Raw genomic sequence first — 24,801 nt, 5'->3', positions numbered from 1 at the left:
TCAGTGGGTTAAGCGCCCGACTTCGGCTCAGGTCATGATCTCAGGGTTCGTGGGTTCAAGCCCCGCGTCGGGCTCTGTGCTGACAGCTCAGAGCCTGGAGCTGCTTCAGATTCTGTGTCTCCCTCTCTTACCCCCTCCCCCACGCTCACGCTGTCTCTACCTCTCTCTTTAAAATAAAACATTAAAAAAGTAATAAACAAATGTAAAAAAATAAAAATAAATAACATTTATTTTGAGAGAGAGTGAGAGAGTGAGCTGGGGGAGGAGCACAGAGAGAGAGAGAGAGAGAGAGAGAGAGAGAGAATCCCAGGCAGGCTCCCCCCACTGTAAGCACAGAGCCCCACAGAGGGCTCGAACTCTTGACTCACGAGATCATGACCTGAGTCCAAGTCGGATGCTCCCCCGGCTGAGCGCCCCGGGCGCCCCTCCGCTGAAATGATCACACAAACCACCAGTGGCTCTGGTCTTTGTCACGGCTCCGTCCCACAGGTGAGGAGATCGGTCCCCAGCGCCAGAGCTGGTCAGGGCAGAGCTGCGCGCGTCACTCCCGCTAAATCATAGGTGCCCGGGAAGCACCACGGCGGCCACCCCTTCTCACGTCCAATGAAGATGTGGCTGTGTGCACTTACCGGTTTCGGACCCACTTTGCACAACCAAGGAAAACCAGTTGTGACAGTCCCATCTGATGATGAAACGTCCCGAGGGGCATGGTGTTGGTGATTCCCTCACTCTGCCCATGGCCTGTCCTCCCTGCCTTTCCACCCCTCCTCCTCCAAGAAGCCTTCCTGGGTCACTCCCACCATGAAGGGACACCTCATGAACACCTGTTACCTTCTCTTTATCTGTAACTACCTGTGGGTGGTTTTTTTTTAAATCTTTATTTTTGAGACAGACTGAGTAAGTGTGTGAGTGAGGGAGGGGCAGAGGGAGAGGGGGACACAGAATCTGAAGCAGCTCCCAAAGCGGGGTTGAAATTCAGGGACCATGAGATCATGACCTGAGCCGAAGTCGGCCGCTTAACCGACTGGGCCCCCCAAGCGCCCCTCTCTCTACCTGTGTTAAGTGTCTGACTCCCCAGCCTCACGGGGCCTATGGGGCAAACTGTTTCTTAACCACTGCCCATATTCTGGAGGTGAACCTCTTTTATCAGCATCACTTTATTAGTATTACCTTATCTTTATTTTCGTTTATTTTTTTTAAGGAAGCTCTGTGCCCAGTGTGGGGCTTGAACTCACAACCTGGAGATCAAGCCCCACCTGCCCTACTGACCGAGCCAGCCTGGCGCCCCGCCTTCATTAGGGATCACTTCCGGATCTGTTTTCTCAAGCGAGCAGCGTGCCTGCTGGGTTGCCGGCCTCGGGGACTCGGGAGCCTCTACCTTCCGCGCAGATCTTTGATCTACGTTCTTCCCAAGGTTGTCATCCGCGTGCCTTCCAGCATATCCCAGGATGAATCCTCGCCAACAGCCTGGAGGAGGCCGGCCGCCCTTTACAAGTATGGCCGCAACCGCCTGGCTTCCTGTATCACGTGACTGTCCCAGAGTCGTCACATGACCCGTCACGCCTTTATGCCGGAACTAAACCCACAGGGCTAATCAGGTGCCTGTAGCTACTGTCAGGACCTGACTCCCCGTTTCTATTTAGTGGATCCTCTATCCCTCCGAGGCCTGGGAACCCTGCCGAGCCGTCACCTGGTGATGGAGCGTCCCCGTCCTCTCCGCCAGGTGGGCGAGCCAGGGCTCCCCTGGTCCTGTCACTCTGCTCCGGAATCCTGGCCATCCGGATGCTGGAATCGAGTGGATGACAGCCTCCTCAAATCCAGGCCATCGCAGCTCTTTGACGGAGGGGCAGATGTGGGGGGGTGGGGTCCGGGAGGAGCGGGCGGGAGGAGGGGTGGAGAAGGGTCCTGGCTGGGGTGGGCAGAGGGCTGGGTGGGAGGGCAGCACCCAGGTATCTCTGGGTCCAGTGCCACCACTATCAGAGGAAGGTGGGAGCCAGGCTATGGGCGCCCCACCCATGGAAGAGTCGCTGGGAGGGGAAAGGGGCTCCCGGCGGGGAGGGGGCTCCCAGCCACTCTTCACTCTGTCCTCAGGAGCACCCCCAGCCCCAGGGCAGGGGGCGCATTGTGGCTGCCAGCCTCCTGGGACTGCTTCTACTTGAGGCTGCATCGTGGGCATCAGGTGAGTGAGTCACAGAGGGGAGGCAGCCCTGGGAGGCTCCCTTCTACGCGCCGGGCCTTTGGGTGCCTCCCGGCCCCCCGGAGCGTCGGGGCTGCTCAGCAAGCCTTCTTGTGACTGAGACCAACTTGCGGGGGAAGAACAGTGAGGAGACCTTTGAAATCAGTGTCCGATCCGTCCATCCACCCAGCGCGTCCCTTCTGCCAGCCTTCCTCCCTCAGCCTCCGCTTCTGCCCCCCCAGGTGCCCGCCCCTGCAGCCCCAAAAGCTTTGGCTACAGCTCGGTGGTCTGTGTCTGCAACGCCACGTACTGCGACTCTCTTGACGCCCTGGCCCTGCCTGCCCCTGGCACCTTCGCCCGATATGAGAGCACGCGCAGTGGGCGCCGAATGGAGCTGAGTCTGGGGCCCATCCGGGCCACCCGCACGGGCACAGGTGACCCCCCCGCAGGCGGGACCCCCCCCAGCTAAGTCGAGCCTGTGGTTTGCCAGCCACCCCCCACCCCTCGTGCTGACGCCTCCGTCCCCTGCGCGTCCTCAGGGCTGCTCCTGACCCTGCAGCCAGATCAGAAGTTCCAGAAAGTGAAGGGGTTTGGAGGGGCCATGACGGACGCCGCTGCCCTCAACATCCTCGCCCTGTCACCCGCTGCCCGGGATTTGCTCCTCAAATCCTATTTCTCCGAGGAAGGTGAGGACGAGGGGGACCAGATGACATGGTGCGATCGCCACCCTGACCTTCCCGTTGACCCTGACCCCACCCGTCCCTGACATCTGGGTCCTTCCTACCTTTCCCTGAGCATTCCACCCAGGCGCCGGGCTCCACGGGCCCCAGGCGCCCAGACATAACCCAGGCCCGGCAAGTGGTAGGCGGGTCCCGCACTGGCCCGTTGAGCCTGGCTCTCCTGTCTGGCCTTCACTTCCCGCAGGAATCGAGTACAACATCATCCGGGTGCCCATGGCCAGCTGCGACTTCTCCATCCGCACCTACACCTACGACGACAGCCCTGACGACTTCCAGCTGCGTGACTTCATCCTCCCTGAGGAGGACGTCAAGCTCAAGGTGGGCACTCGGGCCCCCGTGGAGCCGATGGCTGCTGGGCATGAAGCCTCAGGCCGGCCGAGGCTGCGGGGGACACAGAGCCCGCTCCCTGCTCTCGGTTCCGTCCGGGCGGGGGGTGGGGGGTGGCGGGACAGGGCAGGGGCCGGCGGCTCGGCCTGAAGCGCCAGTTGGGCCAGTCTGTCCGTGTTCCAGCTCTGAGTGTCTCTCTCCTCACCTCCACGGTCTCTTAGATACCCCTGATTCACCAGGCCTTGGAGCTGGCCCCACGGCCCGTGTCACTCTTCGCCAGTCCCTGGACGTCACCCACTTGGCTGAAAACCAACGGGGCAGTGAACGGGAAGGGGTCACTCAAGGGGCAGCCCGGAGATGTCTACCACCAGACCTGGGCCAGATACTTTGTTAAGTAAGGGAGTCACTGCAAGCCCGTGGGTCTGACGCCCTAGTCTGCACCCCCCTCCCCCTTGGGCCCGGGTCACCCCCAGATCCGACCCCTCAGACCACCCTTCTATCTCCTGGGCCTTTCGGACTCTGCCTGCAGCGTCCCCACCTCAGGGGGCCTCCGTTCCCCAGGGTCCTGGGCTCCTCTCTTGCCCAGGACCACACTCAGCCTTCTCCCCGCCAGGTTCCTAGATGCGTACGCCGAGCACAAGTTGCGGTTCTGGGCAGTGACAGCAGAGAACGAGCCTTCCGCAGGGCTGATCAGCGGGTACCCCTTCCAGTGCCTGGGCTTCACGCCTGAGCACCAGCGAGACTTCATCGCCCGGGACCTGGGTCCTACCCTCGCCAACAGCACGCACCGCGACGTGCGCCTGCTCATACTGGACGACCAGCGCTTGCTGCTGCCCCGCTGGGCCCAGGTGGTAAGGCCCAGGGCCTCCGGGGCCTCCCGCCGCCTGGCGCCCAGGCTGGCTCCCCTGCCCCAACTCCTGGTTCCTGGAACTCCCTGGGCTGGAGCCAGGCGCCCAGGCGGCCCCCCCGGGGTGGGGAGCTGAGGGGCCATAACCCCCTGTGGATCTCCAGGACCCAGAGGTCCCTGCGACTCCTCACTGTAGCCCCCTCCAGTTGCCTGCCTCCCACTACCCGTATCTCAGGTCCCCAGGGCTGCTTCCAGAACCCTCCACGCAAGGCCCAGTTTTAGTGGCTGCTTCCTCGTACAGGTGCTGGCGGACCCAGAGGCGGCTAAGTACGTTCATGGCATTGCCGTCCATTGGTACCTGGACTTCCTGGCCCCGGCCAAGGCCACCCTGGGGGAGACGCACCGCCTGTTTCCCGACACCATGCTCTTTGCCTCAGAGGCGTGCGTGGGCTCCAAGTTCTGGGAGCAGAGCGTGCGGCTAGGCTCCTGGGACCGCGGGGCGCAGTACAGCCACAGCATCATCACGGTGAGCGCCCGGCCCACCCCGCCCCTGCACACCTTCCTCATCTCACCACAGGGACGGCCTCTTCCCCAGCTTGTCCCTGTGACTCGCTCTTTGGGGCAAGCTTGGGGCTTTGGGGCTTCTGTATCCTGTCTCCCCTTCCTAGGCTCGCGCATCCCACCGCCCCTCTCCTCCAACGCTGGGGTCTCATTTGCTGGTTCCTTCCCTGCCTCCGTCGCCGCCCCGCCCTCAGGTCTTAAAGGTGCAGAGCGCCCCTCACAGGGCCGGGCACCACCGGCCGGTCTTAACTACGTTGCCTGGGGACCCCACCTGGGGCCTCTGTCTCTGCCCTGCTCTTACCCCAGAACCTCCTCTACCACGTGGTTGGCTGGACAGACTGGAACCTCGCCCTGAACCCCGAAGGGGGACCCAACTGGGTGCGCAACTTTGTCGACAGCCCCATCATCGTGGACATCGCCAAAAACACGTTTTACAAACAGCCCATGTTCTATCACCTGGGCCACTTCAGGTGCGTGGAGGGCAGGGCTCCCCCCCCCCCGCCAGGCCGGTGTCCCCTGCGCGGGGCTCACGTCACCCGGGAGGGGACGGAAGGACGTGTAGGGTGGGAGCCTGGGAGAGACACACCTGGGCCTCTTGCACCATCCAGGCAGGAAGTGACTGGGTGGCGGAGGGCGAGCCCCGCAGCCGGATGCTGGGGACGGGGATTGAGGGCGGGGGCTGCCCAGCAGCACAGAGCACCGGTCTGGGGGTGGCCCGAGCTTTGGCCGGGGCGCTGCCCCCAGAGAAGCGGGCCCCGGCCCGGAGGGGCGATGTTGGGGTCCCGACCATGCCCGTCCCCCTCCCCCCAGCAAGTTCATTCCGGAGGGCTCGCAGAGGGTGGGGCTGCTGGCCAGCGAGAAGAACAGCCTGGACGCGGTGGCGCTGATGCGCCCCGACGGCTCTGCGGCCCTGGTCGTGCTGAACCGGTGAGAGCGGCAGGGCCGGGGGTCGGGGAAGCCCAGACAGCGGGGGCTCGGCAGGACTGGCCGCTCAGCTTCTCCCTTGCTTCCCCAGCTCCTCGAAGGACGTGCCCCTCACCATCGAGGACCCTGCCGTCGGCTACATGGAGACGCTGTCCCCCGGCTACTCCATCCACACGTACCTGTGGCGTCGCCAGTGACGGGGCAGAGGCACTGGCAGCGCCCGGGCTCGGAACGGGCATTAAAGGGACACAGTCGGCTCACATGCTGTTTGTGGCTAAAGAGGGTATAGCAGGGCCAGGGTGAGCTTGGGTGACGTGAGCCCAGAGGCCGTGGTTTGCGTGACTCACTCTCCCCCCGGTGGGTGCCAGGGCCTGGAGGCCCCTAAGGGGAGGACGAGGGAGCCCCGGCGGCCCCGCCCCCGGGCCTGTGTGCGTGTGCGCGACGTGCTGGCTCCCGTGGAAACTGGGCCGGGGCCCAGGGTGAGCTCACTGTCTGTACGGACACAAGCTGGGGGCGGGGAGGCTGAGGAAAGGGAGATTAGAGAAGCTCGGCCCCAGACGGGGCGCTGTGTCTCCCACGGGCCGCGCGCAAGCGCCGACGGCGTCAGGGCACCGGTAGGTGGGCTCAGGCAGCCCGACGGCCCCCGGCCAGCGGCTCCTGGAAAGGGGACGGCCCCTTAAGAAAGAGAACGTGTGACTGCAGTCCGCGTGGACGACTTTATTCCGGGAGCGGCGCCCGTTTTCCGGCCGTAACGACCGCGAGGAAGCAGAGAAGCCTCTGGAATGTGCGAGAGCAGAAAAGTCCGGCCTGGGAGCGCGGGGCCAGGTCACTCGTCCTCCTCCTCCTCGGCCATGCTCAGGGCGCGCGGGCCAGGGGCCCGGGCGGGCGGCGCCCTCTGGATGGATACGATGCCGCTGAGCAGGGCGTAGCCGGCCATGGCCGCCAGCGCCGCCAGCACGGACAGCACCTGGTTCCGCCGCCGGTACGGCTCCTCCTCGGCCTCGGGGCCCGCTGGCGTCTGGCGTGGCGGCGGCACCTCCGCTGGGGAACAGGGAAGGAAGGGTGTGGCGATGGCGGCTGGTTCTGGGGTCCTGTCCCCATACCCCCCCCCCCCGCAAGCCCCGCGCTCACCTCCATCCCAGGGGAAGTAGAGGCTGAGGATGTGCGCGCAGTAGGCGCAGAGGTTGTGCAGCCCCCGCAGGTGGGCCTGCAGCTTCCCGCTGGGCAGCCTCGCCTGCAGCAGCAGCGCCAAGTAGCCGAACACGAAGGCATCCAGGGAGGCAGGGCTGGAGCGAGGGAAGAGAAGGGCTGCAGGGGAGCGCCTGGGGCCCCACGGGGCGGGGGGGGGGGGGGGGAGGCTCCCGGTCCTGGAATCCCCCCCATCCCCGCCCGGCAGGGGGAGGGCCCCCAAGCGGCGCCAGGCAGGCCCTGAATGGGACTCTATCCCGGGGCCGCATAAAGGGCACATTGAGAGCCCCGCGGCTCCTGTGCCTGGCAGCCCTCCCGCCTCACACACAGCCCCTCTGTCGTCTGCGTCTGTCCCCAGGACCTCCCGTCCCCGCAGGGCGTCTGAGCCTGCCTCTCCCCCAGCCCGCCGGGTCCCCCTGGGGCACACTCACGCGTCCCCGAAGAAGAACTTCTGGGAGCCCAGGCGCTGGGAGAGCAGGGTCAGGCATTCCCGGGCCTCCTGGTACAGCTGCAGGGAGGACGCGGGAGGGCTGAGACCCTGGGCGCCCCCCCCCACACCCTGTCCCCGCCCCCCGCCCCGGGCGCACCTCCTTCTCCAGCTCCTCCTCGTCCTCCGGCCTGTGCTCCCCGCACAGCAGCTGCAGCCGCTCCATGAACTGCCGCTGCATGCGGCCGGGAAGGAAGAAGTTCAGGGGGAAGGGCATGGCCTCGGCGTACCACTTCCGGGTCACTTCCACGTAGTTCTTGGTGTCCACCCAAAAAGTATGGATCTGGATGGGGGGGAACAGGAGGGATGAAGCAGGTCTGGGCCAGCGCACCTGCCTAACTTAGGGAGGAACACCCCCCCCCCGCCGCGTGCTTGTGCAAGCGCAGGCGCATGTGCCCTCCCCCCTCCCGCCACCTTCCTGGCCCCGAATGCCAGGAGGCCTGGGGACGCACCAGCACCGGAAGCAGCTTCTCCTGCAGCAGAGACATGAAGGCCAAGGTGTCCGCCCCTTGCCGGGCCGACAGATCGTAATCAGCATTGTACTTCTGTGGAGAAGGGGGACGCCGCGAGGCTGCAGGGGCCCTTCCCCGAGCAGGGAGGCAGCCTGTCCGCTACCAGGCTCGCTGGCCCGGGAGGGTAGCAGATGTAGGCCAGGGCCCCGCCCCCCTTGCCGGGCCGTCCAGTAGCCTGCTGCTGTTGGCGGAAAGCCTGGGCCTTGGAGCCTGCTGGCCATCGAGGTCGGGCGCCCGCGGGGGGGGAGGCAGGCCCAGCCGCAGACCAGGAGCGGCTCCCGGAGTCTCCACGGAAAGCTGGCAGCGCGCCCGCCGGCGGCCACTTTCTAACAGGAACTCCCAGTCCAGGCTCCACGGGGCTGGCAGAGCGGAGCTCGGGTGCGGGCGCCTCGGCCCACCGTGGGGAGCCAGGGCTCCCTGGCCTGTTGTCTCAGCGCCCGGGACTCAGCTCTTTCTTCTACTTCATTCCACGGTCTGGGCACCACCACCACCACATGCCACCCCAGCGCCCCACATCTTGGCCGCCACACCTTTGCCACCCTCCGCGCATCCCAAGGTTTGTCCCCACAGAACCTCTGGAGCGCGACCCTTAAAGAAGTCTCGTTTAGGGGCGCCTGGGTGACTCAGTCGGTTAAACATCCGACTCTGGCTCAGGTCATGATCTCACGGTTCGTGGGTTCGAGCCCCATGTCGGGCTCTGTGCTGACAGCGAGCTCAGAGCCTGGAGCCTGTTTCGGATTCTGTGTCTCCCTTCTCTCTGCCCCTCCCCTGCTCACACTGTCTCTCTCTCAAAAGTAAATAAAACATTAAAAAAAAAAAGTCTTGCTGAGCCTCAGTTTCTCCCTTGCAGAATGGGGTAACAGCCCTCTCTCAATGTGGCTGTGTTAGGAGCAAACTCTGGAGACTGGAAGCGCCGCCCTCGCACATAAGGAAACAGGGCGGCCTGGCCTGCCAGGAACTCTGGCTTCTCCCCGGGTGCCCTCCCCCCACGCCCCCAGCTCTTCAGTTTTGGGAAAGAGAAGTGAAGCAGGTCGTACGTCTGCCAGGTTCTCCCAGGAAAATGAGACGAGCCTTTGGAGGCATCCTGGCTGAGCCCCCTAGTTTCACAAAGGGGCTTACAGCTTTGAGAGGTTAAGTGACTTGCCCAGGGTCACACAGTCAAGGACAGAATGAAGAGCACAGTCAAGATCTCCCCGTTCCTCCTGTAACGCTGTCTCAGCTCCCCCACTGTGGCTCGAGGCCTTGTCCATCCCGAGGCCCACATCCAGCCCAACCCGGTCCCTGAGAAAAGGACAATGGCCCTGACAAGTCCCTCTCCAGAGCCACCTCCAAGGTCCTCACCTGAGCCCAAAGTTCTCTTCTGCTCTCCTTTCCCTTCCACGTGTCATCAGCTCACCCCCCTCCCTGCCCAGCAGGCACAAGGCACCGTGGCTCCGGATACGTCCCCAGCAGCCCAGCTTAATGCCCGGCCGAGCGCCTACTGAGTCCACACACAGTGTGTCTCTGCCCTCAGACTGTGCGCTCCCTGAAGTTGTGGGCGGCCCGCGTCCGGCTGGGCACAGATAACACAGGCGTGGTGCGCTCACATGACTCAAGTACTCTCCCCGGCAGCCCTCCTACCCGAGCCACCTACCTCTTTTCGAAGGTGGGTGATGATCTTGTGTGGCACCGAGATGACCTCTCCATGACTGGTTCGAAGGGCAGGCAGAGTTCCTGACGCGGAGGGAAAAGGACGCCCACCGACCCTTAGCTGCCCACCCGCGTGTCTTACAGCAGCGTCCTGTCTCCTGCCCCTCCCCTCCCCCCCCCCACGCTGGGTACCTGTCCTGCCCCCACCTTCCTTGGCCCCCGGGGCACTGGGTACCTGAAGGGCTCCGCCAGGGGTTGCCGATCTTGTGCACCTTGAGTGGGGCACCAGTGAACCTGGCATAGGTCTGCAGGAAAACAAGCAGAAGGCAGAGAGGGCCCCACAGGGGAATCAAGACGGGAAACAAGAGGGGAGCCTCCGACTCTGGATTTCGGCTCAGGTCAGGGTCTCATGGTTCGTGAGTTCGAGGCCTGCGGTGGGCTCTGCACTGAGCGTGCTGAGCCTGCTTGGGATTCTCTCTTTCCCTCTCTCTCTGCCCCTCCCCTGCTTGCATACACTGTCTCAAAATAAATAAACATTAATAAGGAAGAAAAGAAATAATATTTATTGAATTCCTTGTGTGCTGTGCTTAGTACATGGCTCACAGTGGCTGACGTTATGGTTTCCACTTTACAGCAGGGAGACCCGCGACAGCAGGTGTGCAGTAAGGGGCTTCCCGGGTCTCCTGTCCTGCCATCTACATGATGCACACGCATCCTCCCAAGTTCTTCCCACCCAGTGTACCCCTGTCCTTGGAGGCACGGAGCAAGCCCTTCTTAGGGAGGCTGTGGCCTGTTCCTACTTAAACCTTAACACCTGGACCTGTTACATTTATTTGCTAACACGTCCGCCTTCCCGTAAACAACAGGGGAGGAACTAAGTCTTACTCATCTCTGCGTGGCAAGTCACACCTGGAAGAGGCCTGATACGTGCTCATTAAAAGGAAGGAGTGAATAACGTGAACGGACTCCTAAGCTCTTTCCTTCTGGCAGGAAGCCTTTCGGTTCAATAAACGAACTCAGTGATGCTGTGTAGCGGAGGGGAGGGGAGGGGAGGGGAGGGGAGGGGGAAAGGGAGGCTATGCAGACAGGAGTGCCCCTCCTGAGGACCCTCAGGTGGTCGAGGCTCGGTAAACCTCCCGGGGAAGACACAGCGCTCCGAGACCAGGGATAGCCCCAAGGTCACACAGCCAGTAAATGGATGAGCGAGGACTAAACCCCACTTCCTGAACTGCCGCCCAGACCTGTTTCTACGGCTGCGCCAAACCTAGGCTGTTAAACCACAGGGCACTGAGCCCATATCAGCCAGGCACAGCTTCCGATTGCCTCAGTTTCCCCCAGCGCACCCGTGCTGAGGCGCCCTGGTAAAACTCGGAAGATCGGTTAGTTCGGCTCCCTCCCCAGTCCTCCAGGGCGCAGCAGAGGGCGACGGCGCCACCCCTCACCAGCACGGCCAGGCTGTCCAGGTCCACTGACGGCAGCCCCCAGCCCCCCGACCAGCAGAACAGCTCCATGGGCGCCGCCATCTTGCCCGCCCTCTGTCCCGGAAGCACCTCCCCCCGCGCTTCCTCCCGCCCCCGCGAGGCCCCGCCCCCCAGGCCCGCCCCTCGGGCCGCCCGGGGCGGAGACCGAGGGGAGGCCGCTGGCGAGGCGGGGCGGCGGGAGGCGGGGCCGCGGGCTCCCGGGGAGGGCGGCCGCTGCTGCCTCCAGAGGCGGCTCCCGAAGCGGGGGAGGGTTCTCGGCCGGGCCCTCCTGGCGGAGGCTGGGCGCCCTGGCCGCGGGGAGCCCGGGACCCCCGAGGGCGCGGCGGGCCCCGGCCCAGCGGGTCTTGTGCGCCCGGTCCGGCTCTGGGGGCTCTCGTTAATCTGCACGCTGCCTGGGCTGAGCCAGGGCCCCGCGGGGCTCGGCCCGGAGCGGGGGCCGCGGGGGGGTCCCCCGAGCCGCATGTTTTCCACAGCGCGTTATGTTTGGAGCGGGCCCCGCGCCGCCTGTCGCCATGGAAACAAAACAGGGGCGGCGGCGGCCGGAGCCGGGTCGGGTTGGGGCCTGGGAGGGGGAGGGGGTGGGGCTCGCGGGCCGTTGCCGCGGTAACGGGAACCGAGGCGCCCCTGCGCTTCATCCGGGTCACGGCCTGCCGGCCAGTACCCCCCGTGTTCCGGGTCTGGCCCCGGCCCCTGGCCTGTCCCCTGGTTTACTGCCGTCCCCAGTGGCCTTTTCCTCGCTCCTGAGTCCTCCCTCCAAGCGCTTCGCTGACCACTGCGTGAGACTCGCCCTCCGCTTCCCAACGGACGCTTCTAAGTGTTCCTAGGAATGAGTCACGTGCCCGCGGACCCCCACCCTAATAAAGAGCACTTGCCTCGTCAGAGCAGCAGAGTTCATGCCATGTGGGCATCCCCGGGGCAAGATAGCAAGCTACTTTCCACCACTCCCTTGGCACCCTTTCATGCCAGCAGTGGAATAATGCCCAGTGTCTGGCGCTGCCCCTGCCGGGGGCTCCTGCCTTCCCAGGAGCTTACAGGAAGCAGTAGCTGTCGGTAGCGGCCCCCAGCAGCAGGGTGCCCGGAGGGCGGGAGGCACCTGGGCCGAGGCCGGAGGACCGTTAGGGAGAGGCGGGAGGCAGGGAGGCCTCGGGCTCTTCCCCAGGGCCCCTGGCTCCCAGAGCTGGGGATGCCTCCAGGCTGATTGGCAGCTCTTTGTTTCAGCCCCCCCCCACTCGCCTGCTGCCCCCCCCTTCAACTCCCCCTTCCAGTCCCTCCGCCCCCCGCCCCTGCTCTCTCCGCCTAGCCTTTTCCCCTCCCAGCCGCCTGCCTGCCAGGGGTAGTGAGCCAGCTGAGCGGCATGGAGACGCAGGGACTTCGGGGGGCCCTGGCTCTTCTCCTCCTTTGCACTTTCGCGTCTGCCAGTCAGGACCTCCAGGGTAAGCCCGTCTCTGCCTCCCCTCCTCTTCCCCCCAGCCTCGCAGCAGGAAACATGTGGGCACCGGGAGAGTCCTGAAGTTGAGCAGGAGGGAAGATTGATGAAATCATGGCCATGGGGGTAGGAGTGAACAGCAGAGGGTAGTGGGTGAGTAGGTGAGGCCAGGGCAGAGGACTCAGGAGCTGGGTGCTAGGGCCGCCCGGCTGGGTTGGTGTCTGAGCATCTGCAGGCATTCCGGGGTCTGAGAGAGCAGGGCAAAGGTGGGCTTCCTCACCCTCCCCCACCCCCGCGCCAGGCTCCTGGCTGCCCTGGGACATGGTGGGGGTGGGGGCCCAGAGGTCTGGGCTCTCCCGGAGGTCTGGCTGTGGGATGGGCCTGTGGGTGTGGGAGAGGTAGCTGGAGCAGATGACACAGGCCCAGATTCATGACTGGCTGGAAGGGAAACCACAGATTGGCCAGGACACAGGAGGCAGAGGAGCCGGGTCCTACATTCCCGTGGGGGAGAGGCAGACAGGAGGGTTGGAGCCCTCAGTGGGCAGCTCTTCCCGTCCAAAGTGAGTGCGCTGAGCCCCCAGGATGGAGGAGGGGCATTTGGGTGCGGAAGGAGCCAAACCCAGCAGCATAAAGAGAAACTGCTTTTCCATTTCTGCGCTGTGGGCACCAGGTGCTACTTCTGCGTGGGATCAGCACAGTGGCTCCCTTGCGCCACCTGGTGGGGGCATCTCAAGTTTGCCGGGCGCTGTTTCTGTATTTCCGAGAGCATCGGGCCTGCGGGCTCCCAGACCAGACTCAGTAGGCGCTACTGAGGGAAAGGGAGGCACGATGCCTTGTCTTCCGATAGCAACCGGGGTTGAGTTTCAAGAAGGTGACCAACGCTGGCTAGTGGCGGGCGTGGAGGCAGTGGCGAAGGACGCTCCACCCCCGAGGGCTCAGGGGAAAGGGCAGGCCCTAACCCTCCGACCCGCTCACTGACCTTGATAATCTTGCCCGGCCAGTGATTGACCTGCTGACTGTGGGTGAGTCTCGGCAGATGACCGCTGTAGCAGAGAAGATCCGGACAGCCCTGCTCACGGCTGGGGACATCTACCTCTTGTCCACCTTCCGCCTGCCCCCCAAGCAGGGTGGCGTCCTCTTTGGCCTCTACTCTCGCCAGGACAACACACGCTGGCTGGAGGCCTCTGTCGTGGGCAAAATCAACAAAGGTGGACACCTCCTTTCCTGAAGCGGTGACCCCCCCCACCCCTCCTGAGCACTGTCTCTCATCCCCACCCCTGCATCCCTCTGAATTCTCCCTGGGCCCATCGGGCAGTGCTCAGGCACCAGGGGGCACCTGGTATGGGGCGCTTAGGGGGTGCCGCAGAAGGCCGGGTCCCCAAACAGTGGAGTGAGGCCTCATCTTTGTAGGAAGCGGATGTTGCACTCGGGGCTGCCCCGGGGCGGGGTGGGGTGGGGGGGCTGTCTCTGTGTCCTGGCAAGGGTATGAGCAGTCCTGCAGATCCCTGGCACAATTCAGTGGGTTCAGAACCAGCTGCCACCCTAGCAAGGGACAGAGCAACCTGATGCCACTGAAGAGTAAGAAAGTCCTGATCTTTGAACCCGTTTGAAAAGCATCTGTCACGTACGAGGTGTTGAGAGATACTTAGCGGAATGAGGACGATAGGTGTGTTGCCCAGAAGAGTCGATGCGAGGCTCGGCTGGGAGGCAGGGGGTCAGGGACGGTCCCCATACTGACCCCCCCCTCCCCCCGGCAGTGCTGGTGCGGTACCAGCGGGAGGACGGCAAGGTGCACGCGGTGAACCTGCAGCAGGCGGGCCTGGCCGACGGGCGGACACACACGGCTCTCCTGCGGCTCCGGGGGCCGTCCCGGCCCAGCCTGGCCCTGCAACTCTACGTGGACTGCAAACTGGGCGACCAGCACGCTGGGCTCCCAGGACTGGCCCCCATTCCTCCAGCAGAGGTGGACGGGCTGGAGATCAGGACCGGCCAGAAAGCTTATCTGAGGATGCAGGTGAGCGGGAAGGGAGGCCCCCGAGTTTCTGCGGAAACACTTCGCCCTGTGGGAGGGGTTGGCCGGTCCTCCCACCCCCCTCTGCTCCTGTCCCCCCAGGGCTTTGTGGAATCTATGAAAATGATTCTGGGCGGGTCCATGGCCCGGGTGGGAGCCCTGAGCGAATGTCCGTTCCAGGGGGACGAGTCCATCCACAGCGCAGGTAACACGCAGACTTCCGTTAGCTGACACTTTGGAGCCCAGATCATACCTGTGGTCTTTGTTGGCTGTCTCCTTGATTTCCCCCTTAACACTCATTCCTGGGGCTTCTGACCCTGTTACCCCAATCTCCTTCACCTCCGGGTCTGTGCTCTCCAAATAACACAGCTGTCCCCGGAGGTGTGGGTCACAGAGCTCTCCCGGGTCGGGTCCCCTGCCTACCAGGGTGGCTGGGGAACACAGAGCCGTCTGGGAGAAGACAGAAGCGCCGTGTGAGGAGTGGGAGAGGTAGCTGCTTGACCTTGGCGGCTAAGAGAAGGGTCTTGGGTCTTCGTTAGCTTTCAGTGGCAGCTGTCACCCACCAGCAGTTTCTCTGAGCTTCGCCCATCCGCCTGGTCTCCCTACAGGGACGTTCAAAGGTCCTTGCCTAAGTGCCCACTTCTCCCAGATCCGTTTAAAAAAGGACTGTGGATGGGGCGCCTGGGGGGCCCAGTCGGTTAAGCGTCCGACTTCGGCTCAGGTCATGATCTCATGGCTCGTGGGTTCGAGCCCTGCAACGGCCTCTGTGCTGACAGCTCAGAGCCTGGAGCCTGCTTCGGATTCTGTCTCCCTCTCTCTCTGCCCCTCCCCTGCTCACTCTCTCTCTCTCAGAAATAAATAAAACATTAAAAAGATTAAAAAAAAAAAAAAAAGGACTGTGGCAGTAGGAGCTGCGCGGGGCAGGGCATGCGGAAATGGAGTGGCCTGGGGGCCTGGGCCTGCTCTGGGTCACCTCTCACTCGGATCCCTGCTGGCCTGCCGGGCCGGGAGTCTCTCACCCCCCAGTGGCAGAGCTGGTGCTGCCTGCTGGTCACCGCTGCCCCCCCGCCATCCACCTGCCCGTCCTTCTTCGAAGGCCCCCCAGACCTTTGTCCCTGTCCCTCTTTTTCTTCCTCCTCCTGACCCTCTTCACGTCTCTGCCTTCTGACTGTGTTTTCTCCCCTCCAGTGACCAGCGCGCTCCACTCCATCCTAGGTGAGCGGCAGAGGGGAGGTGGGAGGGGCCAGGGGCTGGGCAGCCGCCTCCTTCAGCCAGGAGAGGGATGGGGCTTAAAGGCGGGCAGGCAGTAGTGGCGGGGGAATTGGCTTATGACCCTAAAGAGGGGCCAGGGTGGTGGCCAGGTCTCTGAGCCTCTGTGCGCCCTGGGCTCTGACAGGAGAGCAGACCAAGGCGCTGGTCACCCAGCTCACCCTCTTCAACCAGATCCTGGTGGAGCTGCGGGCTGACATCCGAGACCAGGTCTGAGCGCACCTGCACGGGGGCGGGGGCGGGGGGGGTGTGCAGACTGGGGGCGGGGGGTGCGAGGAGCCGACTGCCCCCCTTGTGTCCGCAAGGTGAAGGAAATGTCCCTGATCCGAAACACCATCATGGAGTGTCAGGTGTGCGGTGAGTGGGGAGTGGGGCGGGCTCCCGGCAACCCCGTGACCGCCCCACGGTGGCGGTGCCCTGCTGCAGGGGTCGGAATGGCCGCCTTGGGGTGGCTCTGACCGGGCCTGCCCCTCAGGCTTCCACGAGCAGCGTTCGCACTGCAGCCCCAACCCCTGCTTCCGAGGCGTGGACTGCATGGAGGTGTACGAGTACCCCGGCTACCGCTGCGGGCCCTGCCCTCCTGGCCTGCAGGGCAACGGCACCCACTGCACCGACATCAACGAGGTGGGGGCGGCGGGTCTGGAGGGGCACTGACACTGGGCTGAGGGAGTCGGGAGAGGCCCCAGGAAGTGGGCTTCCCGGAGGTGGGAAGCACCACAGCCCGGGCTTTAGGACACGGGCGAGGGGGGGATCGGACCGGAAAGAAACGAGATGGGAGGGGGCAAAGCCTGTGGCCAAGACCGGAGGGCCACTGGGCAGCGCGGGGCAGTCTGGGCCTGGCTGGGAGGGCGGGAGGGGGAGGGACCTGAGGTGGGTGGGGGCCACAGGCGGAGGCGCCTGACCACCCTCCTCCACCCCCAGTGCGCCCACGCGGACCCGTGTTTCCCTGGCGCCAACTGCATCAACACCATGCCCGGCTTCCACTGCGAGGCCTGTCCCCAGGGCTACAAAGGCACCCGGGTGTCCGGTGTGGGCATCGACTACGCCCGTGCCAGCAAACAGGTCAGGTCGGGCAGCATGTGTAGACGAGGGGCGCCTGGGTGGCTCGTTGGTTAAACTGCAATTTTGGCTCAGGTCATGACCTCACAGCTGGTGGATTCGAGCCCTGCGTTGGGCTCTGTGCTGAGCCTGCTTCAGATTCCGTGTCTTCCCTCTCCCTCTGTTCCTCCCCCACTAACACTCTGTCTCCCTCAAAAATAAATAAAACATTAAAAAATTAAAAAACAAAACCAAGAACGTGTAGATGAGGTTGTGGCCTTGCAGGGCCGCCGCCCGGGGGGACACGGGGTCCTGGTGCTAACACTGGTTTGGGGTCTGGGCTTCGGGTCAGTGTTCACGAGGAGATCGTCATCCGTCTGTCCCGTCAGGTCTGTCAGGACGTCGATGAGTGCAGCGACGGCAACAACGGCGGCTGTGACCCCAACTCCATCTGCACCAACACCGTGGTGAGCGGAGCCCCCGCGCGTGCGCGAACCCCCGCCCCCTCCGCTTCGCTCGCCCCGCGTGTTCCCCGCACCGCGCGCTTCTCACTGTGACCCCCAAGCCCGGCCCCCCCCGAGCCTCAGTCTGCTCACCCGAAGGCTGTCAGGGGGACCTGAGGGTCGTGACCGAGCCCGGGGGCCGGAGCAGGGAGCGCGACCCCACGCGGCCGCTCTCGGGGCACCTGGCGGCCGACCCTCCTCCCCCAGCCCCTCCCCCAGCCGAGCCGAGGCTCTCCCTGCTCTCAGGGCTCCTTCAGGTGCGGCCCCTGTCGCCTGGGCTTCGTGGGCAACCAGAGCCAGGGCTGCGTCCCGGCGCGCACGTGCCACAGCCCCGCCCACAGCCCCTGCCACGTCCACGCGCACTGTCTCTTTGAACGCAACGGGGCGGTGTCCTGCTCGGTGAGCCGGGCCTGGGGTTCGGGGGGAGAAGGGAGAGTCCGCAGAGCGGAGCGGGCCGGGGGGCCTGGGCGGGGCCTGCAGAGGGAGGGAGGGGCGGGGGGGGCGTGGGCGGGGGGGGCGTGGGCGGCCCCGCCCCTCACCCCGCGCGCCCCGCCCCATCGCCGCAGTGTAACGTGGGCTGGGCCGGGAACGGGAACGTGTGCGGGACCGACACGGACATCGACGGCTACCCGGACCAGGCCCTGCCCTGCATGGACAACAACAAGCACTGCAAGCAGGTGTGGGGCGGGCGGGGGCACCCAGGCCGGGGCAGGTGTGGGGCTGGCGGTCGGGGGCGCCCAGGCCGGGGCCGCAACCCACGCAGCGTCTTTCTCCTCTGATCTCTAGGACAATTGCCTTTTGACCCCCAACTCTGGGCAGGAAGATGCTGATAACGACGGCGTGGGGGACCAGTGTGATGACGATGCTGATGGCGACGGGATCAAGAATGTGGAGGTGCCTCCTAGCGCCGTCCCTTCCTGCGCCCCTGCTCCCCGCCGCGCCTTGCCCCGAGACCCCGCCCCGCACTGGTCCCTGGAAGCTCTCCAGGAAGGGCCCCAGAACTGCTGGGGGGGGCCGCACAAGCCCTGTGGCAGGACAAGCGGGTCATGTGGAGGCCCGGCGGGTGGCCGTCGGGATGGGGGAGGCCAGCGGTGCAGAGGAAGCCTGACCCGTGCCCTCCCGCCCCAGGACAATTGCCGGCTCTTCCCCAATAAGGACCAGCAAAACTCAGACACAGATTCCTTCGGGGACGCCTGTGACAACTGCCCTAATGTTCCCAACAATGACCAGAAAGACACGGACGGCAACGGGGAAGGGGATGCCTGTGACAACGACGTGGACGGGGACGGTGCAGGATGGGGCTGAGGGGGCCGGGGGGGGGGGCTGGGGGCCCGTGAGCCTTCGGATGCAGGTGGGCAGGAGGGGCAGCTAGGAAGGTGGAGACCGGCGTGCGGCGGGGTCAGGGGGAGCACGAGGAAGGGGGCGGGGGTGCAGCCAGAGTTCCTGAGCAGCCTCCGTCTCCGGGCTTTCACCGACCTGGAGGGCACGACGCGTCCTAGTGACAGCTGGGTGCCACCCCGTATCTTACAGGCATCCCCAACGGACTGGACAATTGCCCTAAAGTCCCCAACCCCCTGCAGACAGACAGGGATGAGGACGGGGTGGGAGATGCCTGTGACAGCTGCCCCGAGATGAGCAATCCTACCCAGGTACAGGGGGTGGGGGCGGGGCTGGGGGGAGCGGGGGCTGGGCGCCAGCCCTTCAGAGGGGAAGCGGTCCAGCCATCCTCGAGTTACCCCAAGAGACGGTGAGAACTGGCCCCTCTCCCGCAGACAGACGCGGACAGCGACCTGGTGGGGGATGTCTGTGACACCAATGAGGACAGGTAAGTCGGCCAAGAGCTAGACGGTCACACGGGGCTTCGTCTACTCTCCTCTAGCACTTCCGCAGTTTCCTGTGTGCTTAGCCTTGACCGTCCTCCGCTACCGAGCAGGTCTTCACTCCCACAGTCTGCCCTCCGTTCGTGCCCTCGGACTTCACCTCAGCTGGGTGACGGCAGTCGGTGTGGCTGAGCGAGGGTGCACCCCAGACGCCACGCGGCTCACAGGGGATGGATGTGGTGCTTTCAGAGCCCTTATCTGGTGCCTGTTCTGGGCAGCGATGGGGATGGACATCAGGACACCAAGGACAACTGCCCACAGCTGCCCAACAGCTCCCAGCTGGACTCGGACAATGACGGCCTCGGAGATGAGTGTGACGGGGACGATGACAACGACGGGGTCCCAGATTACGTGCCTCCTGGTCCTGACAACTGTCGCCTGGTTCCCAACCCCAATCAGAAGGACTCAGATGGTAAGGCTGGAGTCCCACATAGGGCTGGGCTGGCGCGGGCTCTGCCCAGGGTGGGGGGTGGCACTGCCTCGGGGCGCCGGCCAGGCCTTCCTGAGCGCCTAGCCTCGCTCTGGCCTCGCTCTGTGCAGGCAATGGCGTTGGTGACGTGTGTGAGGATGACTTTGACAATGATGCGGTGGTCGACCCCCTGGACGTGTGCCCCGAAAGCGCGGAGGTGACCCTGACGGATTTCCGGGCCTATCAGACCGTCGTCCTGGATCCTGAGGGTGATGCCCAGATTGACCCCATCTGGGTGGTGCTCAACCAGGTACTGGGGCAGTGGGCCGGGCAGGTGCTATCAGACCAGACCGCCAGGTGGGGCCTGGCGGGGGCCGGGGTGGGGGGTTGGTCAGCGCACCTGGATCAGGGCTTCCTTACTGCACACCACCAGGGCATGGAAATCGTTCAGACCATGAACAGTGACCCCGGCCTGGCAGTTGGTATGTAAGGGACGCCCAGCTCAATAATTTCCAAACGCAGGAATCCTCCAGGGGTGGACGGTGGGGGCCAAGCTGGCCACACGCACAGCAGGCGTCCCATCCCACCCCTGGCCCACAGTGGGCCACCGGTAGCTCTGCCGGCCCTGACCTTGACCCCACCCACACCCAGGATACACAGCCTTCAACGGTGTGGACTTCGAAGGCACCTTCCACGTGAACACGGTGACGGATGACGACTACGCGGGCTTTCTCTTCAGCTACCAGGACAGCGGCCGCTTCTACGTGGTCATGTGGAAGCAAACTGAGCAGACGTACTGGCAGGCCACACCCTTCCGGGCTGTCGCTCAGCCGGGGCTGCAACTCAAGGTCTGGCAGCTGCCCAGACTCCCCAGACCCTTGGGCCCTTTCCCAGACCCCCCAACCCCCACCGCGTGAGTGGGAACCCAGTTTCCCATGTATCTGGCCAGGAGGTTGGCTCCCGGGGGCAGGGGGTGGGGGAGCCCTTCAGGCTGTTCCCCCGCCCACCTTGACTTCCTCTGCCACCTGCTCTTACCAGCCTGTGGTCCTGGTCCGTGGCTGTGGCTGACAAGCTGTCTTCCCCGATCCCCTCCAGGCAGTGACATCGGTGTCCGGCCCGGGCGAACACCTCCGGAATGCCCTGTGGCATACAGGCCACACCCCGGATCAGGTGCGACTGCTGTGGACGGACCCCCGGAACGTGGGCTGGCGGGACAAGACCTCCTACCGCTGGCAGCTGCTGCACCGGCCTCAAGTGGGCTACATCCGGTGAGGGAAGGGGGCGGCAGAGCCTCTGAGGCCCGGCCCCGCCTTCCCTTCTCCCTTAGCTGGGACTCCCCGGACTGCCCCTGACCGCTCAGTGCCCCGGGCCAGGACTGGGCGCTGCTCTCTCTTCCCTTTCGCCACAGACGAGCCGCCTCAGCCCCGCCCGCCTCCACGGCAGGCAGCCCGGGCTCTGGTGCGGGCGCTGCAGGAGGGAGACCGTGTTGGGCGAGTCCTTCCTTCTCCAGGCTCCGTGTTCCCCTCTGGGAAATGGGGACATCTTTGGGAGCCTCTAAGCCGCAGGCCAGTCTGTGGAGAGGCCCTTCACATGCAGCCCCTTCCGTGCTGCATCCCAGGAGCTGCCCCATCTGTGTCTGACCTGGAGGGAGGGTCATCATTTGCAGAAGAGTAAACCGAGGCCCAGAAGGCACATCCCCTGGTCGGGAGCTAAGGCTTCTGGGTTTGGTGCCGGTGCCGTGTGCACGAGCGCACATCTCCTAGTCGGTGGGGATGACGGGGAAGGGAGGACCGATGGCAAGGGCCCAGGATCCAGGGACGCGGGTCGGTTCCCCTTTAAGGTGCCTGGGGCTGCAGGGTGCCAGGGCAGGGGGTGAGGGAGGGTGGACTAGAGCCTGGGAAGCGGGTGACTTCACCCCCCAGCCCATTGTGCTCATTGTCATGACAACCCAATCCTCGCTTGGAATGTGGCTGGTGCTTTGAGATGCAAAGGGGGCGGACAAAGAGGCAGGGGCCCCAGGCCTGAGAAAAGCACCCCCGTCCCTCCCCTTTCCTTCATCCCTCCCCCTCCTTCCGTTCTCTCTCAGGCCCGGTGAGCTCAAGGGGGGTTGGGGATGAGCAGGGCCTGGCCTTGATGGCCCAGTGCCCCCTGGGCGCCCTCGCACCAATGGACGCCCCTGCCCTGGACAGGGTGAAGCTCTACGAGGGTCCTCAGCTAGTGGCGGACTCGGGGGTGATCATTGACACGGCCATGCGAGGGGGGCGCCTCGGGGTCTTCTGCTTCTCCCAAGAAAACATCATTTGGTCCAACCTCCAGTATCGATGCAATGGTGAGGCTCTAGACCCGGATCCGTCTGACCTTCTGGCTCTGGTGGGAGAGTCCCATCTTCTGACCTTAGCGGCCCCTCCTCCCGCAGACACCGTGCCGGAGGACTTCGAGCCATTCCGGAGGCAGCTGCTGCAGGCGAGAGCGTGAAGAGTCCGCCGCCGGATTCAGAATCCTGGTTTCTGACCCTTTGGCCTCGGGGTCCATCCTGGAGACCCTCGGGTCTAATCTGCAGCCGCTCAGCCAAACACAGACCCTCCTCCGGCACCGGCGGGAGTCCAGTCCCAGAAGGGTGGTGACCCCACCGTTCAGGAGATGGGAGTTTTCGGGGGGTACCTCTCAGGCACTGACCCCAGGAAGGATCCCAGCACACTGCCATAAAGTTCCAGTGGTTTTCTAAGCTAGTGCGTGGTGCTTATTTTAGGGGTTTTCCGGGGTAGTGTGGGGCGCAGGGGGTAAGGAGGGGGGCTGGTAGGATGAAAGTCAGAGACGTAGGGGACGTTTGGGGCCTGGAGGAGGACGGTGCCGGGCTGAGCCAGGTGAAGGACGGGGGGCTGGTCCGAAAACAGCTTCGGTCCTTACTCACGGTGGCAGCGGCGACACTCCGGTCTATCTTAGGTGGTCCGGATCGAGAGCCAGGACGGCTGGAGCTGGCCCGCTCGGGGTGGTGGGGGCCGGGGGGCCGGAGGGGCCGGAGGCCGGGACGAGTGCAATATTGGCGGGGGAAGGAACAACACTGCACCGCGTCCCGTCCCTCCCGCCCGCCCGGGGCCCGGGGTCCCGCTCCGCACCGCTTGCAGCCGGGCCAGCCCCAGAGCCGGGGTCGCGCCGGGGAGTTGGGTCCACCTCGAAAGCCCGAGAGCTGGCGCCCGGGCGAGGGGCCGGGGACGGCCGGGGGGCGGCCCGGAAAGCCGCTTTCCGACACCCGGCCGTTGCGCGCGCTTGCTCTTTAAATACTCGGAGCGCGCGGCGCGCAGCCGTCGCCATGGGGACGCGTGTCCCGGCAACCGGGCTGAATGGCTGTTGCCTGGCAACGCCGGGGCCGAAGTTTTGGGGCCGCCCACCCCGAGGCCCGCGCCTTCCCCGGAGAGGGGGCGGGCGGGGGGCTTCCGCGGCCCTCGGGCCTCCGCGCGGAGCCGCGTCCCGTTCGCCGCCGCCCCGAGGGGCTGTGAAGGCTCCCCTTCCAGCCTGTTCCGCGGCGACTGAGAACGGTTTTCCTAGTGCGGGCGCCTCCGGGGGGGCCGGCGCCCCCGCTCCACGTGCGCTGCGCCCAAACCTTTCCGCCTTCGTTCCTCTCGTCCCCTCCTCCCCGTGGCCCAAGCACGCGGCCTCCCGTACAGCCCCGGTCACCACCCTGGGCCCCCAGATGCCCTTCTGTTGCCCCACCCACTCTCCGCCGCCGGCGTGCGTCACGACCTGCCCCGTCTCCCCTCCCACATTCCGCCGTCCGCTCCCACATACTTGGGCGCCCCTTCCTCGTGCCTCAGGACCCCACCCCCCGAGCGCCGCCTCCGGCGGACGCCGCCTCAGCCCCTCCGTGGGGGAAGCGGAGCGTCCCTGCCCTCCGCCCCCGACCTGCGCGCCCCCGCCCCTCGGGCCGCTCTCGGGCACGCCGCCCCCTCCCGCGACCCGGGCGCCCGGGGTTCCCGCGCGCCGCCGCCAGGCCCCCGGGGCCGCCAGGGGGCAGGAGAGCCCCGCCCGCCGCGAGGCGGAGCACCGGGCGGGAGAGACCCTGGGGGCGCGCGGAGCCCAGGTTCCGGCCCGCGGCGCGCGGAGCCTTCTTCCCCGCCCCCTCCTCGGGAGGGTCCAGGCGGGAGCGCGGCCGCGGCAAGTCGGGCAGGGGCGGGGGCTGCGGCTGCCGGTGGATCTGCGGGCGGAACCCGGCCGGGAGCGGCGATTCCGGGAAGGGGCGGGGGGAGGGCGTCCAAAACTGGGCCCCGGCCCACCCTTTCCCGCGCCTCCTCGCTCCTCCGCAGCCCCCGCGGTGCGGCTTCAGGGGGCGCGATGAGAATGGGGGCCGGGGCGAGGGACGCGAGGGTGAGCTTTCCCGGCCTGCGGTCCGAGACCCAAACCCAGCCCACTTCCTCTGCCCCTTCTCTCACCTCGGCGGTTGCCTTGAGGCTAAACCTAGAGCCAAGGGGACCCAGGTCCTTGATTCCCCCCGCCTCCCCACACCCCTGCTCCTCTTCTGGAGCCGGGGGTGGCGGTGCTGGGAGAGCCCGCGGGGTGTCAGAGGGTGGAGCGATCGGAGCCCACGTACCCCACCTGAGGGGCAGGAGCGCTGCGGAGGAGGAGGAAGGGGCAGGGGCGGGGGCGGGGCTTTGTCACCTGTCACCTGCTCCGGCTGAGCCCAGGGCGGGCCGGGGACCGGTATAAAGCAGCGGGAGCCACCGCGCGCGCAGAGCCTCGGCGAGTCTGTCCCGCCCCCTCCCACGCAGCTGCCACCGCCATGGCCCCGGCCCCTCTCTTCCTTCTGCTCCTGGAGCTGCTCCTGCCGCCGGGTGAGGGTGCCCGCTGGGGAGGGGCTGCCTGGCTCCTGCGGTCTTCGCAGCGTTTGCGCGGGTTCTCTGTCCTCACAGGTGGCGCCCCGGGCGCCAAAGCTGCAGGCGGGGCGGCCCAGGCTGTGCCAGAGTAAAGGGGGGAGGCCAGGGGCAGACAGCAGACAGGCCCGAGCCCCGGGGAGCCCGTGGGGCACCTGAGGAGAAGTCTGGGGAGGTGGGGGGAGTCAGGAGACACAGGTCTTAGGGGAGGACAGCTAGGGGCAGGGGTGTGGGGAGAGGGGAGGCTGCCAGCCAGGAAGGAGGAGGAGGGCCTGACCAGGGTTTGGCCTGCTAGGAATCTCTCTGTGCCATTACTTCTCAGGAGGCCGAAGGGTGTCTTTCCTCCTTGTTCTGATTTGTCCCCCAACTCAAACCTGTCACCTCAACCTCTTACACTTGTCACTGCAGCCCAAGACGCCGCTGACGCCTCGTCCCTGGTCAACAGCTCTACTGCAAGCTTGCCCTCCAGCCCAGTACCCTCTCATACCTCGTCCCTGACCACCACCGACCCCTCGACCCCGACCACCA

General features: G+C 65.5%; 4 protein-coding genes across 11 annotated transcripts in view; 3 read left to right on the top strand and 1 right to left on the bottom strand.

Moving 5' to 3' along the window:
• Positions 1 to 1,434: 1,434 nt before the first annotated feature.
• GBA (glucosylceramidase beta) lies at positions 1,435 to 5,837 on the top strand. Its single transcript, XM_039251391.1, has 11 exons — positions 1,435 to 1,723; positions 2,092 to 2,179; positions 2,419 to 2,610; positions 2,716 to 2,862; positions 3,101 to 3,234; positions 3,465 to 3,637; positions 3,857 to 4,094; positions 4,392 to 4,616; positions 4,958 to 5,121; positions 5,462 to 5,578; positions 5,667 to 5,837. Exons 1-11 carry the CDS (start codon positions 1,697 to 1,699, stop codon positions 5,770 to 5,772), a joined length of 1,611 nt encoding a protein of 536 aa, XP_039107322.1. The 5' UTR covers positions 1,435 to 1,696; the 3' UTR covers positions 5,773 to 5,837.
• A 435-nt stretch (positions 5,838 to 6,272) lies between these two features.
• MTX1 (metaxin 1) lies at positions 6,273 to 11,352 on the bottom strand. Its single transcript, XM_039251392.1, has 8 exons — positions 10,834 to 11,352; positions 9,627 to 9,696; positions 9,396 to 9,475; positions 7,703 to 7,795; positions 7,351 to 7,533; positions 7,195 to 7,271; positions 6,707 to 6,861; positions 6,273 to 6,616 (listed from the first exon to the last, which is right to left on the bottom strand). The coding sequence occupies exons 1-8, from the start codon at positions 11,332 to 11,334 to the stop codon at positions 6,402 to 6,404; spliced, it is 1,374 nt and encodes a 457-aa protein (XP_039107323.1). The 5' UTR covers positions 11,335 to 11,352; the 3' UTR covers positions 6,273 to 6,401.
• A 794-nt stretch (positions 11,353 to 12,146) lies between these two features.
• Positions 12,147 to 22,137, top strand: THBS3 (thrombospondin 3). Of its 8 annotated transcripts, none has more exons than XM_039251385.1 (23): positions 12,147 to 12,305; positions 12,969 to 13,169; positions 13,300 to 13,506; positions 14,056 to 14,312; positions 14,412 to 14,514; positions 15,498 to 15,524; positions 15,706 to 15,788; positions 15,884 to 15,935; positions 16,054 to 16,202; positions 16,500 to 16,640; positions 17,006 to 17,083; positions 17,366 to 17,518; positions 17,686 to 17,796; positions 17,906 to 18,013; positions 18,248 to 18,407; positions 18,650 to 18,768; positions 18,892 to 18,944; positions 19,218 to 19,411; positions 19,540 to 19,718; positions 19,842 to 19,890; positions 20,060 to 20,256; positions 20,504 to 20,676; positions 21,825 to 22,137. In XM_039251385.1, exons 1-23 carry the CDS (start codon positions 12,227 to 12,229, stop codon positions 22,030 to 22,032), a joined length of 3,081 nt encoding a protein of 1,026 aa, XP_039107316.1. In that variant the 5' UTR covers positions 12,147 to 12,226; the 3' UTR covers positions 22,033 to 22,137. The 8 variants fall into 8 exon arrangements, with proteins under 8 accessions (XP_039107316.1, XP_039107319.1, XP_039107320.1 ...); XM_039251389.1 differs by lacking the exon at positions 12,969 to 13,169 and adding an exon at positions 21,598 to 21,737 and having other exon boundaries at positions 12,151 to 12,305; positions 21,825 to 21,976; XM_039251382.1 differs by lacking the exon at positions 12,147 to 12,305 and adding an exon at positions 21,598 to 21,737 and having other exon boundaries at positions 12,995 to 13,169; positions 21,825 to 21,976.
• A 1,930-nt stretch (positions 22,138 to 24,067) lies between these two features.
• MUC1 (mucin 1, cell surface associated) overlaps positions 24,068 to 24,801 on the top strand; it is a 4,153-nt gene continuing 3,419 nt past the window's right edge. Inside the window, exons 1-2 of the mRNA XM_039251282.1 lie at positions 24,068 to 24,234; positions 24,682 to 24,799. Coding sequence (XP_039107213.1) covers positions 24,183 to 24,234; positions 24,682 to 24,799 — 170 coding nt within the window. The 5' untranslated portion in view covers positions 24,068 to 24,182. The remainder of the gene's footprint in view (positions 24,235 to 24,681; positions 24,800 to 24,801) is intronic.

The sequence above is a fragment of the Hyaena hyaena genome, unplaced genomic scaffold (assembly GCF_003009895.1).
Source record: "Hyaena hyaena isolate Hyena2069 unplaced genomic scaffold, ASM300989v1 scaffold_385, whole genome shotgun sequence".
NCBI classification, from domain to species: domain Eukaryota; kingdom Metazoa; phylum Chordata; class Mammalia; order Carnivora; family Hyaenidae; genus Hyaena; species Hyaena hyaena.
Note: the sequence above shows the minus strand (reverse complement) of the source record. Positions and strands in the feature narration are given on the sequence as shown.